General features: G+C 39.1%; 1 protein-coding gene across 4 annotated transcripts; it reads left to right on the top strand.

The window, feature by feature from the left end:
• The first annotated feature begins 7,858 nt into the window (after positions 1 to 7,858).
• LOC148851303 (putative magnesium transporter NIPA6) lies at positions 7,859 to 18,192 on the top strand. Of its 4 annotated transcripts, none has more exons than XM_088945167.1 (11): positions 8,479 to 8,577; positions 8,759 to 8,996; positions 9,146 to 9,177; positions 9,723 to 9,779; positions 9,891 to 9,981; positions 10,086 to 10,246; positions 10,340 to 10,467; positions 10,574 to 10,711; positions 14,631 to 14,723; positions 14,826 to 14,946; positions 17,727 to 18,192. In XM_088945167.1, exons 2-11 carry the CDS (start codon positions 8,983 to 8,985, stop codon positions 17,816 to 17,818), a joined length of 927 nt encoding a protein of 308 aa, XP_088801293.1. In that variant the 5' UTR covers positions 8,479 to 8,577; positions 8,759 to 8,982; the 3' UTR covers positions 17,819 to 18,192. The 4 variants fall into 4 exon arrangements, with proteins under 4 accessions (XP_088801291.1, XP_088801293.1, XP_088801292.1 ...); XM_088945166.1 differs by having other exon boundaries at positions 9,110 to 9,177; XM_088945168.1 differs by lacking the exon at positions 9,146 to 9,177.
• The last annotated feature ends 438 nt before the right edge of the window (positions 18,193 to 18,630 follow it).

The following is an 18,630-nucleotide window of genomic DNA, read 5'->3' as shown; positions in this document are numbered from 1 at the left end:
TGTGGATGAGAAATTGGTGGGTGTGGACTAGTCCACACCACACCATATGACAGGGACCAATCCACACCACACCACAGTTTACAGTTGTTCTGAACTGTGGACAAATTGTGTGGATTGGATCAGTCCACACTCATAATGGCGTTCTGTAGGTGTGGTGTGGACACTTTTTGATTCCATGTATCTAATATACATTTATGATTGATTTACACCAACATTTGAAAAAATGACTCAGAAATGGAACCATTCTAGCCATCGGTTTTCGGGTCGACGATCCAATCGTCCAATTTGAACGGATGACCCATTTTGACAAAAAAAAAAATTACAAAATAACAAAAATAATTAAAAATAAAAATGGTAAAAAATTGTTGAACGGGTCACCGGTTTGACCGCTCAGGTCAATAGGTTGTTGACTTTTTCAATGATTTTTTGCCAAAAGTTGGGTTTGGGGCAAAACGGAACCGCTTGCCTGGACGGTTCCCTGGCTAAACGGTTTGACCATCCAGGTCAACAACAGTTCGAAAACTTTGATCTACACAGTTAATCATAAATATCTAAATTTTGCATTTTATATGATAAATATATTGAAAAATGCATCATTAAATTAATATTAACCAAAAATATTATTTTTTATAAAAACAATAGTAAAATAATTAAAAATTTAAAATATAATTTTATTGATAAACTATTAAAATTTAAAAAAAAAAATAAAAAATTAAGATTTTATTAACAAAAATATTAAAATGTGAAATAGATAATAGGGTAGCCTTTTAAGGAAAGTGTGAAGCAGGGGATCAAAAATCAAGTGTGGATGGTCCCTAACCACAAGATTTTGCCGTGGATGAGAAATTGGGGGTGTGGACGGGACCTGTCCATGCTATATTGGGGTGTGGACAAGATCGGTCCAATCCACACCCAACAGAACGCGGCCAAATCCCATGAATTGGACCAAAACGGTCCCGTCCACGAGATATACACAGTTTTGAATGCCACCTTAGACAATCAAACAGTTTGGCTTGGGAAATTGTCCAGGCAACTGGTTCCGTTTTACCCCAAACCCGGCCCTTGGCCAAAAATCATTGAATTTGTCAGCGACTTGTTGACCCAGGAAGTCAAACCATCAACCTGTTCGACCCGTTCAATGACTTTTGGTCATTTCATTTTAATTATATTTTTAATTTTTTTAGTTGGAACTTGGAACTAGGGCTGTCAATGATACCTAGAAATCCGAGGCCAAATCCGACATCCAATCCTATTATCTTGAATTCGGATGTATTTATGTAATCAAACTAGATTCGGATGTTATAATGTACATCAAATTAATAATCAGATTGGATTCAGATTTGACCCCATTTGATCTTATTAAAATCCAATCCGATTATATTATAATATTTATTAATTTTAATATATAAAATTTATATAATTATATTTAAAATTATAAAAATATATTTTATATATTATATTATATTATTTATGTATTTATATATATAATAAATTTAATATGTTATATTTATATTAATTTATTATATATAAAAGTTGAAAAAACAAATTATGGTATTTTAGAAAATTTAAAGCAGAGTCATATTAAATCTAAATCCTTAGGGTTCGAACTTGAATTCGATTCTTTAAATCCGATCAGATTTTGAATCGAATTCAGATGTGGGTTCTCAGTAATTGGAACAAATGCGGATTTTCTATATCTGATCTGATTACAGCTCTAGTTGGAACATGCTGTCCTTTCGACCGAACGGTGAGATTGTCAACCCGAAAACTGGTGGCTAGAATGGTTCTAGTTCTAGGTCAGTTTTTAAAACCTTATGTTAATCATTAAAAAAAAAAATATTTTTTAATAATATACACAATAAAATAATATTAGCAAATTGTTAAGAATTTGAATAATTAATAAAAAAATATTAACAATAATATTAAATAACAAATAATGATATTCATATTAATTACCGTTACTGGTCCGATGTAGTGGTGGTCGGAGGAACAATGGCAAGTGGTTCAAATAGAAAAGAGTAGAGCGGCAAGCTCATAGAGACGTCCTGCAAGGGTAAAATGAAAAAAAAGGTTTATATAGGGTTAAACATCAATTCATACCATGACCAACCGAACGCAAGGCACATACGTGGTGTGGATTGAAATTAACTATATTATATTATGGCCCATCCACATCCCCGAATACCACCTAAATTCTTTGCATTCGAACTTTGACATGAAAATTTTACAACTCTAATACACCTTTAAAAATGAACAAACCCTAACATGTCATATGGAAGAGTTGGGATCAGCTATCAACATTAGATCCCAACAACATACCAACTGGTCATTCCAGCCCTACATGGGGAAACTATTTGTTATCATGCTTGGGGACGTTGGGAAGGTCTCTTTTCCATTTGTTATCATGCTTAGGGACGTTGGTAATGCGTATGGTGTCGTGGCCAATGTTTTGTGGAATGTAGACAATCAAGGTTCTTCCCATGATTTTGTTTCTCAAAATAAAATAAATTGTCATCCACTAAAAAAACATGATTGTGCTGGTGTAACAGTTGCTGTTTGCTCCAGTAAATAAAAATGAATACTTGCTGAAAAAAAAAATGAAAATGAATACATTGTAGCATCCCACCAATTCCATCCGCATACAAATGAATACATTGTGGCATCCCAATTCCATCCGCATACGCCTCAATGGTGAATTGGGACTACTTGCTCACAGAGCATTCACACCGGCCTCGTAGCACATCCCACCTTGTATATATATTTTTTTTGGATAAATCATCCCACCTCGTATTATAGGAACATCGCCCATCAACAAAAACATATTTAGTAGGAGCAGGGACCATACTCCCCATCTCCAACTCCAAATTTGAAAGAGCCCTGTTCATGATATCTAGCCATATTGTGACGGTCTGACACAGGTTTAGCCTTGCCTATGCTTGGCAGGCTTACGTTAGGGACATGCCCGTCATTTTTGCCTGTAAGATTTTTGGGAGAACTGATGTCATCTTCAGGCAGACCACCAAAAGCTTAACATACTCTTTGAGGAGGGGTGGTCGACTTCCTTGGGTGCCTAACCGTGGCACTCCTAGACCATCATTCCCTTGCGGGGCTGCCCTGGTTAACGGCTAGCATGGCTACCAGGGTTTCTTATGGACGCACACTTGCTCATGGGGACAGTGTTGGACCGGCACTGCGCTGCCGATACTCAAGGGAGGCTTGGCATGCGGGCTTGGCTCAAGTACGTCCCTTCACAACGCTAGTCCTTTGCCCAAGCTGAGTGAGCTACCCTGTTGCCCTTGGCGCACGGGTGTGTTCCGTCCCAAGCGGTTGCCTATCATCATGGCACACAGGTGCCTGTCATCATCGGCTTACAGGAGACCCATCACATCGGTGCCAAGTCACCTCATCGGCGCATGATCGCCTTCCATTATGGTTGTCCCCCTTTAGCACGTAAGCGGCGCCTCCCATGGACCGGTCTGAGCCAGGAGAGTGCCCCAGCCATTGGACTTGAGGTCATGATCCAGTGCTACTGACTTTGGTGGAGCCATCCCATCGGGCAACTCCTAGCCTCTATGCGTTACAAAGGCTTGTTCATGCCTGCCTTGGCCAGGACGCCGCACGGGTCCTTCCGCTGTAGAACTACCCCCGTGACAGTTGGTATCAGAGCAAGTTGGCCAGTTGCAGCCGCAGTTGGCTTTCAGCAGATTAGCCCAAAGCTAGTTGAAGCGGTCATTTCGACAAGCAGCATTTTATGGGGTGCGGTCCCTAGGCAATTCCACCCAGGATCGAGCAAAATTCAGATCAGGCCTGGAGAGAGGCCATTTCAGTGTTTGTGTCCCCTTTCCAATGACACTAAAACAGCTTCCCTTGTGGTTGCAGACACATTGGTTGCTGTCCTCATGCGGGGGCAGACGCGTGAGCCTTGATAGGAATGTGGGTACACCGCCCGAGCTTATTGCTTATCAGGCCTAACTAGAGGCCATTCAAATGTTCGCGTTCCCATTCCAATGACCCTAAAACAACTTCCCTTGTGGTTGCAGATGCAATGGTTGTTGTCCTCATGCGGGGGCAGACGCGTGGGCCTTGTTAGGAATGTGGTTACGCTAGCCATTGGAGCATGGCGGCCCTACACCGGCAAAGTTTCAGGTGGACATGCTCAATTTCCAGGTTGAACACTTGCAACAGCAGAAGCTCATCACAAGGCGAGTGCATGTTCGACAACTCATGGGTAAAAGTTGCCACATTCGCGTTCGAAGCGGTCAAGTCTCCTTGAGGCAGCAGCAGTGGGGCCCCCTCGGAGTGAAGATGTAGCCTGAGTCGGCGAGGCGAAGCGTAGTTTCGAGGGCCAGGAGAGCAGAAGCCATGGCTAGGTTTGAGTAACCTGCACAGGGCGAGATGAAGTCTGCAGACCAGCATGGTGAAAGGGTACCCAGGTCATCCTCAACAACAGGAGTAGACCTATCAACGTGTTCGGTAGCATCACTGAAAAGTTACCAAGAAGACGGTTGAGCCTTGAGGTAAGATGACACATGGGGCGGACCTCCGCGAAGCACCACACACATTTCTTCGAGGGCCCTCCTTTCACAAATCAACGGCATTGCCATTGCGCGGTTTGAGTAACCTCAACATTGGAGGGGTGAAGTCCAGGCAGGCCGGCATGGTGAAATGGTTCCGTCCCCATAAAATGGACACCAATATAGGCAAGACCCGGGTTGACCAGGTGAGCCCAGGAACTGGTGGAGAAGTGGATGGCGCGGGACACAGACGCGCATTCACCTGAAGACCATTGTCGAGGTCGACAATGGATTGAGTGGGGGAGCCTGTGACGGTCTGACACAGGCTTAGCCTTGCCTACGCTTGGCAGGCTTACGTTAGGTACATGCCCGTCATTTTTGCCTGTAAGATTTTTGGGAGAACTGATGTCATCTTCAGGCAGACCACCAAAAGCTTAACGTACTCTTTGAGGAGGGGTGGTCGACCTCCTTGGGTGCCTAACCTTGGCACTCCTAGACCATCATCCCCTTGCGGGGCGGCCCTGGTTAACGGCTAGCATGGCTACCAGGGTTCCTTATGGGCGCACACTTGCTCATGGGGACAGTGTTGGACCGGCACTGCGCTGCCGATACTCAAGGGAGGCTTGGCATGCGGGCTTGGCTCAAGTACGTCCCTTCACAACGCCAGTCCCCTGCCCAAGCTGAGTGAGCTACCCCGTTGCCCTTGGCGCATGGGTGTGTTCCGTCCCAAGCGGTTGCCTATCATCATGGCACACAGGTGCCTATCATCATCGGCTTACAGGAGACCCATCACATCGGTGCCAAGTCACTTCATCGGCGCACGGTCGCCTTCTATTATGGTTTTCCCCCTTTAGCACGTAAGCGGCGCCTCCCATGGACCAGTCTGAGCCAGGAGAGTGCCCCGGCCATTGGACTTGAGGTCATGATCCAGTGCTACTGACTTTGGTGGAGCCATCCCATCGAGTAACTCTTAGCCTCTATGCGTTACAAAGGCTTGTTCATGCCTGCCTTGGCCAGGACGTCGCACGGGTCCTTCCGCTATAGAACCACCCCCGTGACAATATGACACTTAGAAAAAAAAAAAAAAAGAAAACTATATGGAATCATTATCTCCTTTATTAGAGTCCCGCTCCAATTCCCCTATATTCTATCCTCCACTCTCCTATTATTCTCTCCTAAGGCTGTGTTTGGTTTGAAGGAAATAGTAGGAAAAGGCTGAAAAAACTTTACAAATCTTGTATAGGTTTTTCTACCTTTTCCTTCTTTTCTCTACCATTTCCTTTAAATCAAATATAGCCTAAAGTATCTCTAATTAATGTTTATCCTATCACCCACTTTATCATTTATATCCATGTAAAGAAAGTTTGAATTAAAAAATTAAAAAAATTATTTAAATATTATAATGAAATTATAAAATAACCTTAAAATATTTAGGGTTAAATACTTAAACACCCCCTATGGTTTAGAAATTATTTAAAGTACCCGGACATTTCTGACAATTGACAAATGTTATCTTTACTGTCATCTTCCCGTCAATACCTGTCAATATGCGCTATCACGTAATATTGTTACATTTTAAAATGTCAAAACTATCCCTTTATCGTCGAAAATACCTTTCAGTCTTTGATTATAGATTCTCTTCAAACTATTTGAACAAGGATATCCCTTGCCATAATCTGTTGGCCTTTACAGATTTCCTCCATTAACTGTGTCATGGTTCATTTACATCCGGACGGGAGCTTAACTTTGAGAATTGTTCTGTAAACGGAAGGAACAATAAGAAACAATCGGACTTGGGTGAATTTTCGTTCGTTTGTTCTAAAAAATCGTTAGAAGATTCGATACTAAGCAAAGGACTGAGATATGAGAAATCTATATATGAATTTCTTGGGAAGATCTCTGATTCGAGCTGTGAGATTGTCATATCCTGGCTAATTGAGTAGCTTGAATCGGTTTCATACATGAGTTTTTCTGAACAAGTCAGGTCACAATTGAAATTTAGAACTTCGTTTTATGCTCTGCATTTGATTCTGAATTGGACACGGCGATATTCAATATAAAATATAAATAATTAAAAAAATTAAATATTATTGGAATAATGAAAAATATATTAAATAATTTGGGGTATTGAAGCACCCAAATAACAAAAATATGTAATAACTTTCAGAAAATATTTTGAATGGATATTAAAAAATAGAACAATAATTACAATAGTTATTGTACTTCTAATAAAAACATTATTTCATTTATATCAATTAATAATTTCAAAAAATATTTTTTTAAAATAATATTTATTAATAATAGATTTAAAATTAATATTTATTATATTTTCAATAAGTATTTATTATTTTTATGATAAATTTATTTTCAATAATTATGTATAAATCTATTTTTGTTTTTTTTTTATTTAACAATACGTTTTCAACAATTGCTGGAGATTAAACTATTGGTCATTTAACTTTTTGAAATTTTATTTATTGTACTTATTGGATTTATTTTATTTTTTGTTATAAATTTATTTTCAGTAATTATGTATTTTTGTTATAATTTACTGATTAATAATTATTATAGATTAAACTATTATTGGATATTACACTATTTATTGATTAGTATAACATATTTTATTAATTATTTATTATATTTATATTATAAATATACTTTTGCAATAAATTTTTAATAATTATTGAAGATTAAACTATTGTTACTTATTAAAGATTATAAAATTAATTTATCTAAAATTAATTGATACTATTTTTATATTATAAAAAATTATTAAAATACAGAAAACATATGATATCTGAAAAACTTCTGACCAATCAACTGAAATCATAAACATAGTTAATTAGGTATTATTTATCAAAATTGGTCAAAACTCTTCCCATACCATATCTTTTCCGCTAGTTTAATATATATAATCGGAGTTAACGCCTGAGCAGCGATTTTACTCCCCATCTCCGTCCCCGGTCAGATATGACTATCAATCCTCTTCACCACCCCGTCCCCGTTTAGGCAATCTCCATTGCCGACCCCTCGGGGTAGGACCGTAGGAACGGAGAAATTTGCTAATTCCAACTCAAAATCAAAATAGTACAAACAGTTCTCCGTACTAGCGCACGAGGTCATTAAGTGAATGCATCGCAATTATTGGTCCTTGCGTGGATGATCGCTGTTTGGCTGTTTCTTTTATCGTCTTCGTTGTCATCCAGCTTGTCAAATGTGTGTAGTTCTTTACTCTCCAGCCATGTCTCCTATTGGTCCTTGCGATGGATGATTGCAATGTCTCTTATGCCCTTCAACTACTCTCCAACCATCTTATCTTTCACAGTTGAAACTTATTAAGGGGTAGTTCCGAAGTTCCGATAAAAATCTAGTCCATTTTCACAAAAGTTCTACTTTGATAAGTGATAACGTAATAACGGACAAAGCCGTTTCGTGTATATAAAGGACCGAGGCAAGGCAAAAGCAAAACGACTGTTAGCTTGTTTCTAACTACTCGAATCACCGCAGCCTACTACTGTCGGTGTTTTAACTTTTTCTAACGCCTCTCAACTCTCAAAAAGCGTTGCATTTCGGGTATCAACACTTAAATCTCATGGTGCCATTTTTGTTCCGTGTCTCGCGAGGTGGGGAATAAGCCTCTCGTGATACCTGACATCAAATACTCCGAGAGCCGACAAATCAAACGACTGTTGACTGGTTGCATTTTAGATCTCCGTCTCTGTTTCTCCCAATCTCTGTTAAATTACATAAGAGAAATCCGTCGCGTTGCAGCAACACCCTCGCTGACTATCTCGATCGTCTGTTTTGGAGGGAATCAGTCCTATTTTCGAATTTTATTGGCGGGAATTGAAGCTTTGTTTGTATCTCCGCCTCTTCGGGAAGGAGGTTCTATACATTATGCGCTGAAGTACACAGGGGAGAGAGAGAGAGAGTAGAGGTATGTTCGTCTCAGACAATACAAGAGGACTCATTCTCGCAGTCCTTTCAAGCGCTTTCATCGGCGCCAGCTTCATATTGAAGAAGAAAGGCCTCAAACGTGCTGGTGCTTCTGGCATTCGTGCAGGTACGAACCAAATCCTTCGTTTATTTATGGCTTGCTAATCTTCTTCTTTTCCGATCCGAAGAATTAGTTCTAGGTTTTATTTTGAATTTTGAATTAGATTATATTGGCTATAGTCGTTTAGGTTTCTAATCTGCGTGAAGTATTTAATGGTGACAATTTTATTCTGTTGCCTATTTCTCAGATTCTTTTTCTGCTTGGTGAGACTTTCTTAGGTCATCAGATTTTCATCAGATTTTATCTTCACAGGACCTCTAAGATGTTATGTCTCAGTTAATTAAAAATATTATGTTGTGAGAATGTGTATCCAATCAACAGTTAGCAAGAGCTATATGCAATTAGTGATGAACAATGAGGATGCGATGATCTTACAAATGCACTAAATTGAGCAAGAAGCCACTGACTGCCATGCGGAGGCCACTGTAATCCTCAGTGACTATAGCAATTATACTAAACTATGTTAACTCTTTACACCTTATGTTATTATTGACTTTGTGGGATTTTCTTTTTTCTCCCGGTCTTTTGTCTTTTCTAGTTACACGTCAAATAAATTCCGCCCCTCAATTTTCAGGTCTTTTATGGCATCTGGAAAGACAGGAAAAGGTGTGTATTTGAAAGGAAAGAGACAATCCAATAGAAGATTGGTGGCTGATATTTCTTTGTTGATTGTGGATAGGGGTGCAACTTGGGTGGGCTTAGGTTGAGCATTTGTTAAAATTTGAATGGCCCTGGGTCTGAGGGCCTGAGATTGGTGCTGTCTGCTGTGTAAAATTTTCAAATCGTGTACCCAACTTGCACCCTTGATTGTGGACTGGTTGTTGTTTTATCCTAAATTTTAAGATGTGCATATAGGGGGTACTTGAGTGTAATTTTTGGTCTACTTTGGAAATTGGATATTGTTGGGGATAATTATTAAGGGCAGGCTTTGGTTGTGTATTTTTGTTGATGTTTCTGTGTTGTATATAAATGTTCACCAGATTTTAACTCCCTATTTTCCTTCTAATGAAATTTTAGTTTGTCAGAAAAAATCTGCTCTCTATTTGAATAGTAAAACATTCTTATAATGAACTAGCTTGTCTATTATATAGCTTCACTTACTGAATAAGTGTTCTTGTTCTGAAGTTTGATATTATTTCTCATTACTGTAGGAGTTGGAGGATACACATACCTTTTAGAACCACTTTGGTGGGCAGGGATGGTGACAAGTAAGTTTTCAAGTAAATTTGCATATACGAATCTTTAGTTTTTATTTTTATTTTTTCTTTTCATGGTCAGCATGGGTTTTTGATCCATGTCTGAACTTTCTTGACAAACAGTGATTGCTGGAGAAGTTGCAAATTTTGTGGCTTATGTTTTTGCTCCAGCGGTTCTAGTGACTCCACTTGGTGCATTGAGTATAATTGTTAGGTATTGACACAAAAGTCTGTAAGCTTTATGTTTTGTGTGATAATTTTGATGAAGATTTCTTCAATGCATTTCTTTTCCAAGCTAACATGTTTACTCAATTCTAGTGCTGTCTTGGCACACTTCACACTGAAGGAGCGAATGCAGAAAATGGGAGTGCTTGGATGTGTCTCCTGCGTTGTTGGTTCGGTGGTGATTGTAATCCATGCACCCCAAGAGCATTCTCCAAACTCTGTACAAGAAATTTGGACTCTGGCAACCCAGCCTGGTATTGTTCTTAAGTGCTTTAAACCACATTTATTATAAAATGGTTGCTTCATTGAAGCTGCTAATTGTTTTCTTTCCGTGTTCCTGTCTTCAGAATTTCTGTTTTATGCAGCAGCTACCTTATCAGTGGTATTAGCTCTGGTGTTGCACTTTGCACCTCGCTGTGGGCAGACAAATATCTTGGTTTACTTGGGTATCTGTTCATTAATGGGTTCTTTGACGGTACTTCATGTTTCCTCTAGCTCCTACAGCTTTACAGATGGTAACTTATGTTCTTTAATGGTCTATTAAATGCTTGATTCTACAAGGCTTCTTGCATGATATGCAGGTTGTAAGCATAAAAGCTATTGGAATTGCAATAAAGCTTACACTGGAGGGAATTAGTCAGATAGCTTACCCTCAGACATGGTTTTTTATTATGGCTGCTGTTATCTGTGTCACCACACAATTGAATTACCTGAACAAGGTTCGTATAGTGTATCCATATTCACTTGTTGGTTCATGTTGTCTGTTATTTATAAGATGAAGCAAACAAGTTTGACTTCTTTCTTTCATTGATGTTTTCAGTCATTGTTCACTAAGATGCAATCTTTGGTTAGCAAGCATATGTTTTGGTTCCACTATTCTTAATATCTTTTTTTGATAAATAAATGAATCTTTTATTAATTTGGAAATATTAGCACATACAAGCAGTCCTTGGAGAGGCCCGAGCTGCGATCTCTCCACTACAGAAGAAAACAAAAGCAATAAGTTACAGTAGTGTTCAATGCAGAACTTTCCCAGCTGCCCCTTGCTTGGCTAGACAGTCTGCCATGGCATTTACTGATCTCCCCACCCATTGTATTCTTAGGTCCATGTTTCTTGTCAGCATCTTAAACTTTTTAATTTCATTCCCAAAGCACCAAACTACTGACTCTGGGTCCTGCAACCAGCTTATTACAACCTTCGAGTCACCTTCAAGGCTTCAGCTATTGGGCTTAGTTTGGAAAGAGTACAAATACAAATATGTACTGTAAAAATACATGCAAAATAATACAAAATACAAGGTTTTGCACTCTACATATTTGTATTTGTACTCCTTCCGAACTGAGCCTTAGTTGTTCCACCCCTAATTGAGCTGCAAACTGTACACCTTGCAGGGCAGCAAGCATTTCTGCTCTAGTACAGTCTCCCACTCCTAAAGGACGTGAGAAGATAAGTATCACACTCCCGACTTCATTCCTCAATACCCCACCTAACCCAGAAGGCCCTGGGTTTCCTAGACTGCTTCCATAAAAATTCAGCTTCAAGAAACTTGTAGGAGGTGATGACCAGCTTGTTCTCACTTTAGTCTTGGAAGTGGAACAACTTACTACTGCTGCCCAATTCCTCCAAATGTCATTAAAGGAGAATTGGTGGAACAAGTCCAAAGATTTCAGCCAATGAATCACCCTAGCCAAGACACAGTCCTTAATCTCTTGAAGGTTCCTTTCCCTCTCCAAAAAAGTTCTAGCATTCCTTTCTTCCCAAATTGTCCATACCAATGCAGCTATTGCACACCTCCACATGATTATACCCCTTTTCTGTTGCCAAACAAAAGTAGGGGATCAAAAAGCAATCTTAAATCTGTTGGCAAGTTTCAACTGCTTGCAAACAAAGAGAGAAGCCAATCCCATAACTCTGCAATAAAGGAACAAGAAATTAGCAAATGATAACAATCCTTGCTTTGAGATCTGTTAAGGATGCACCAGTTGGGGGAAATACAAAGAGAATGTCTTCTCTTTTGTAGATTGTCCAAGGTATTTACTTTCCCATAGTACACTTCCCAGCAAAAAGCCAAAATCTTGGGGGGAATAGGTCTGCACCAAACTTCCTTAACAGGCAAGACCTGCTAAGGGTTAGAACATCAAAGGTGTTTGAAGAAAGAAGCACAAGAAAAGAATCCTTTCGAATGAGGTGTCCAGATTCTTTTGTCAGGTTCAAACAAACTTTCTCAAGAAGGCAAAGTAAATTGACTAAGCACCCAATCTCTTCATTCCTTAAGCCTCTACAGAACCCAAAATCCCAAGTAGGAGCCCAAGGGGTTTCCAAAGAGGAGCAAAATTTGGAAACAACATTTTTGTATTGATAAACAAAGAAAAAGGAGGGGAAAAGGGTTTTCAAGGGGATGTCCAACCCAAATGTCCTCCCAAAGGAGGATGGAGTTGCCATCACACACATCATACCTGATATGACTGAGGAACTTAGGAAGAATATTGTGCACCAGTGTTCTTAAAAGGCATGGGAGGCGTACGCCTGGAGGTGCGCCTCCAAGCAAGGCGCTCCCAAAACGCCCTGAGGCATATACCAGAGGCACTGACACCTCTGAGGCGTACGCCTCAGGTGCAAGAGGTATGCCTCTTGTGCTTTTTTCATGAGGCGTGCTAGAGGTGTACGCCTAATGCACATCTAATATAAAAAGGGCAGAAGAAATAAAGAAAAAATAAAAAAAAGGAAAGGGAAAGGAAAAGAAAGAGAAGAAAAAAAAGAGAAAAGGAAAGGGAAGGGAAGAAAAGATAAGGGGAAAGAAAGTGGTTTGGTATTTATTTTAATATCATATTCATATTCCAGTTTGGTATTTATTTTCCATTTTAATAAATAGAAATGGTTGGTATTTCATTCTTATTGAAACAGTATTGTTTAATATTTAAGATTACACAAATCTTTGGACTTACTAGATATCTATCTCCTATCATGAACTTAAGCATATATTTGCAGGCTTCAGATGGCCAATTTTTTCTTTCCCAGAAACATTTTTCTTTTTGTGGTTTAAACATGTGTTTCATCTAGTATCTCTTAAGTGGTAGTAGCTGGAAGGTCTGGAAAATGCAGTTATTTCAACTGTTTTTGCTTGTAGGGCAGATTTTGAGATCACAAAATTTCACTTGTAAGGGACCTTATAGCCGAGGGAAGGATGATGTAAAATTATTGCTTTTAAGCTATTTTATTCAGCAGCCTAATTAGTTTGTATCTGACTTGCATTTGTTGAATATGGTGTATATGAAGAAGCATAGGTTAAACAATATTTTATGTCCTTTGGTTTTGTCAGTTGTGCAAATGTCCATTGGAGAGAGGAATCATTCTTTGAAACTGGTTAGAAATAGAAATCACCCACAAAAGCTCAAGTATCCCAAAACTGTAACCTGTGTACCCTCTCCAAAGTCACAAATAGTCCATCCTCACCAACCTCCAAAAATGCCATCCATTTTGGCTTTTGACTTTTCATAACAAAAATGACTCCTACACTAAACCAAAACTGAGACTTGCTGACTTTCCCATAGCCAACCTAGCTCTTTCTGTAACCCCGAAAGGGCCAATTCCCAATCATTGTGTATCTCTGGGATATTGGGAGGGGTAGGTTGGATGTAGGCCTACTCTTTGGCATTGGATAAAATCCTAGTAACTTAAAAAGAAACCACTGCCATTGCATTAAATCCAATCTAGTGGTGATTAAAACATCCAAAGCATCCACTGGTTACTTGTAATGTTAACAAACATAGGGCACTACATGCTCAGGGTTGCATCCAGTTATTTAGTTGATGATCCTTCAATAAAATGAAAAAAAAAAGGCCATGATCCTTAAATAGAACCAGTTGGATAAATAGATATGTTATGGATCAGGATTTTGAATGTCTGTGCTTGATCTCAATAGAGATTTTTTTCCTATTCTACTTGATTTTGAGTCTGAAACTCTCTAGGGATTAACAACTTGTAATAATTATTTGGATTCTCATAAAAAATGGTCAGTCAGTTTACAAGGGCCATTCCATGCAAAGCTCTTGGTCAGCCCCTTGTCTTTCTGGATACCCTAAGGCTATGTTTGGTTTGAACGAAAGGGTAGGGAAAGGAAGGGAAAGACAGGGAAACCTATACAAGGTTTGTAAAGGTTTCCCTATCTTTCCTTTCCTTTCCCTGCACTTTCCTTCAAACCAAACATAGCCTAAATGTTCATCCTAAAGATGGGACATAGTTAGAATAGCTAAAATCCGTGATGCCCAGTTTGAAGGTTCAAGAACCAAACCTGTATCTGGGTTTATTGGGAGTTGGGACACTCATAGAAATATCAATGCCTTGGAGTTAAACCACCTTCCTCTATTGGTTACTTGTGTGCACACGTCCATGCTATGTATTGAGCTATCATCTTGCAAAGCAGTATCATCATGTGTTTTATCTGTTTTGTGCTTGGCCTAGTCATTTGTTGGCATAACTAGTTCTTCCTTTCCTTTGACATCTTGACCACTCAATTTTTTCATGTCTCCTCCCCCCCCTCCCCCTCCAATTTAGCTTTACTATTTCAGAAGAATTGTGAGTCATGTATATCATCTTGAGAAAAAACTCTCTAATGCTTTTTCATAATCCCTGTTTAGGCATTGGATACCTTCAATACAACCATTGTTTCTCCAATTTACTATGTAATGTTCACAACATTGACGATCGTTGCCAGTGCAATAATGTTTAAGGTAACTTGTTGCTTGGTTTATCTACAAAAGAAGGTTTTCTGTTATTTCCTAAGCAATTTGATTTAGATCTTGTAATTATTTTTATATATGCTATGGCAATAGGATTGGTCGGGCCAGAATGTGAGCAGTATAGCTTCTGAAGTATGTGGATTCATTACTGTGCTTTCTGGAACAATCATACTTCACACTACGAGAGAACACGAAGCAACAACCCCTGCATCAGGTACATATGTAGTATGGGGCATCCATCAAGGGGCTTTATCTGGGGATATCTAGATTAAATCTGATCAAATTAGATGATCATAACTAAGGTTCAAAATTTTGATACAGGCCGATACGCATCGGTCATCGGCCTGTATCTTGGCTTGCCTTTTATTTTATTTTTTTAGTTTTTCTTTCAAACTGGTTCAGAGGGGATGGTTTAAGGCCTGTCTACCCCCTGAACCAGGTCAGACCTCGAAACAACCCCTGTGGGGACGTATTGGGAAGCCACTGATACGATATGTATCAGCCGATACGGCCTGATACATATCGAAATTTTGAACCTTGATCATAACCTTCCAGCCTTTCTTATGATACTATGGGCACTATCTATTGAAGTCTTTATGGGTTGGATGGTTAAGGTCTTTTGGTCAAGAAAAAAAATTTGAGGTAGATGATTACCAATTGAGGGCAATAGGATAGTGGGTCTTATTCCTTGGATGTGTCATTTCTTTACTGTTGTGTTGTGTCCTATCTTAAGGCTCCATCCTAGGCACTTTTATCTTTACAAAAACCTTACAGACTGCTGAAATATGAATAGATTCAGAACTACTTGGATATTACAAATAATCAAATATCTCAGTGCCACTTCTATAAAAGCAAAGCTCGGTTATCGTATTATTAAAAGCATGTTTAACAATGAAAAGCAACACCATTGATCTGTAGCATGAACCATCAGAAAGTCAATATGATTGTAGATGTTTGTATTTCTCTACTAACGTTTTGTTTATAGATTATGACTCAACTTTACCTTGGCCTATAATTGGGGAAATTTACCACCTTGCCCTCCAAAGTAGCCCATTTTGCTTTGGATGTTTAGAATTATTATTAAGAGCAGCTATCTTATGGTCAGTTTGGGAAGAAAGGAATAATAGAATCTTTAAAGGAGTGGAGAAATCCAAGGAGGCAATTGTAGAAAGGATAATTATTATGACTATTCATTGGTTGAAAACTTTGGATTTGTTTAAAGACTTCTCAGCTAAAGACATTTACAGAAATTGGGAAGTAGTGGCTTCTACAACTTCCATGAAACCTATTGTGCGAGAATTGTGATCCCCACCAACACAACAAAGTGTGAAATTGAACTTTGATGGGAATTCAAGAGGTAACCCGGGCCTTTCAGGTATAGGAGTATTCAGAGATGAAAATGGCAGAATTGTGGCTTTGTTTTCAGGACCAATAGGAGTGGGGGACTCATTGAGAGCGGAGGTGATGCTGGTCTTGCTTCAAGGTGTAAGATATGCAAAACAGTTGGGGTTACACCAAGTTGAGATAGAGGGAGACTCTGAATTGTCGATTGAGTGGCTGCGGTCTAGTAAGTTGGGAGCCTGGATTTATAGACAGCCCATAAGGGAAATCCTCAACATAACCAGGGAGATCGGTGCATGCTTCAAATGGAAGTTATATTAATGAAGTTACCGTTTCCAATAAAAAAAAATGTTCAGAATTATTACCTCCTCTATGAGAGGTCAGAGGATGAAATTTTAGTAAATTAAAAATAAAGATCAAGAATTTAACAATTTTGATAGGTGGAATCTATCAAAGTGAGTTGGGAATGGTTGTATGGTAAATTTGATGGCTTTAGCAAACTGATAGGAAATTAGTAAATGGTATCCAGACTCACCATCAAATTTACAGAGGACACACCAATGAGGAGACAAACAGCTATTGGGTCTTTTTCTTTGAAGTAAATCTCCTGTATTAACTCTTTCCAGAAAGGCTTCCCAACAGAAACTCCCTACCTTCGGAGGTATAAGTTGACACCACACCTCTTTAACAGGGAAGGACAGTCCAACAGAAGAATGTTGTATTAGGGCCTTAAAGAAAGAGGCATAGGTGTAGGAACCCGAGGGGGTGAGTGTCCAAATTCTATTGTCTTCCTTTGTTGTCTCTAGGAAAATCCCTTCAAGGATGGATAATAAGGTTGAAATACAACCTAATTCTGTGTCCCTGATATCTCTTCTCAAATCCAGGTTCCAACCGAATCCAGAAGGTGAGTTAAAGAAGGTACAAGGAAGGAGGAAACTGGTTCATTTTTAAGGGTAGAGATAGCAAAAGTAGTTGGAAATTGATCTTTCAAAGGGGAATCCTCAACGCAAAAATGTTCATAGAATTTTATTAGGTTGCCTGAGTGCAAGTCATACCTGATCTAGGGAGGGACCATGAACAAAGTAGCTTGAATAGCTTTCTAGGGAGATGCTCTTGTAGTCCTTGCTAGAATCCCAGAATCCCATCCATTATCTGCCACCCCATAAATACTTCCCACTCTTAACCCAAAGCTTTTCTTACTCTTGTAGTCCTTATGTTCCCAATTCCCAAACCTCCCTCCTTACTCCTACACATCACCTCCCACCTAACCCTATAGTCCTCCTCCCCCATCTCCCAGAGAAAATCTCTCATAAGTTTTTCCAACCTGCTAGCCACCCTAATCGGAATCTTAAAGACTGACAAAAAATAGACAAGAAGGTTAGCTAGTGTGGACCTAATTAGGGTGATTCTCCCTCCAAGAGACAAATAGTTTTTCTTCAAATTGGCAAGTCTCTTTTCAAACCTCTCCACAACCGGAACCCAAAATTCATCTCTCTGAGGATTATCTCCCAATGGCGAACCAAGGTAGTTTAAGGGCCAATGGTCAGTTTTCATCTCTTTGTGCCATAGACAAAACAAAGTTGTTTTCTTCAACATTTATCTCATATATTCGGATACTTAAACCTGAACCCCTTATCTTTGTACTCAATACAGGGACTATCTCATGGCATGTCTGCGGTGATTCAATGAAGAACATTGACGACAGTCATTACATCATCTTGCAGAGTTCAGGCTATTTTGAGTAGTCAGTCTTGAGTTGTGTACGTGAAAAATGACCTGCAATATGGATGCATAATTCCTTATAATGGGGCTGAGAATAAATGTGTGGAGATGCATATGTTCAACATCAGAGACATGGTATAGTGTATGATCTGCAGCGGTGGGACCAGTGTGGTTTGGATTCCCATTCCTAATGGTTCTCGATCATGAAAGCACTAGGAGAAACAGTGAACGCCCAGGTGGTATCTTCATTGTAATTTCATATCATGCTGCACAATCATCTTTTTTTGTACATATTTAATTCATGATGTATTCATTTTTGGGCAGAGGGAAAGAGAATTAAACATTATAATCAGTTGTTTTGTTTTGAGAAATGTAACCATACATTCATTGGTAGTCACAATGTGTAGTCTACGTGAGAGGATGCAACGGGTACTAAAAAAATTGAGTCCATCTGCAACCAAGTTTAATTCCTTAGAGATCCGCTTCCTTTGGACAGAAAAGGCCAATAGGATATATCTAGTTTCATTGAGATAGGGGGTTATTTCCCAAGGCTCCTGTCCACTACCAGCATCATCTAATGGTATTGGAACAATCCCCTTCAATAGCAAAGAAAATATCCAAATCTCTTGCCATAACTTCTTATAACATGGTAGTGTTCTCTCTCGTAATCAAGGAAGTTGGTTAAACAATAACACGACCAAGCCGGGGTTCCATATCAATCGAGACTCTTTTTAGTATTCTTCATTGGAATTTGGAGTTCGCATATCCTGATATCATGTCGCAGGACAATCCGGAGATGCGAACGCGGCTGATTACTTGATGGTCATAAAATCCA

The sequence above is a fragment of the Nelumbo lutea genome, chromosome 5 (assembly GCF_056320005.1).
Source record: "Nelumbo lutea isolate HS-2025 chromosome 5, American lotus-T2T, whole genome shotgun sequence".
Classification (NCBI taxonomy): domain Eukaryota; kingdom Viridiplantae; phylum Streptophyta; class Magnoliopsida; order Proteales; family Nelumbonaceae; genus Nelumbo; species Nelumbo lutea.
This window is presented reverse-complemented; position numbering and strand designations above follow the sequence as displayed.

Bases quoted from the DNA above. Each gene is read 5' to 3' on its own strand.
- LOC148851303 (XM_088945165.1), top strand. From the start codon at position 8,454: ATGTTCGTCTCAGACAATACAAGAGGACTCATTCTCGCAGTCCTTTCA. The intron at 9,780-9,890 runs GTAAGTTTTCAA...CTTGACAAACAG, and splicing joins GTGGGCAGGGATGGTGACAA to TGATTGCTGGAGAAGTTGCA. The intron at 10,712-14,630 runs GTTCGTATAGTG...ATCCCTGTTTAG, and splicing joins AATTGAATTACCTGAACAAG to GCATTGGATACCTTCAATAC.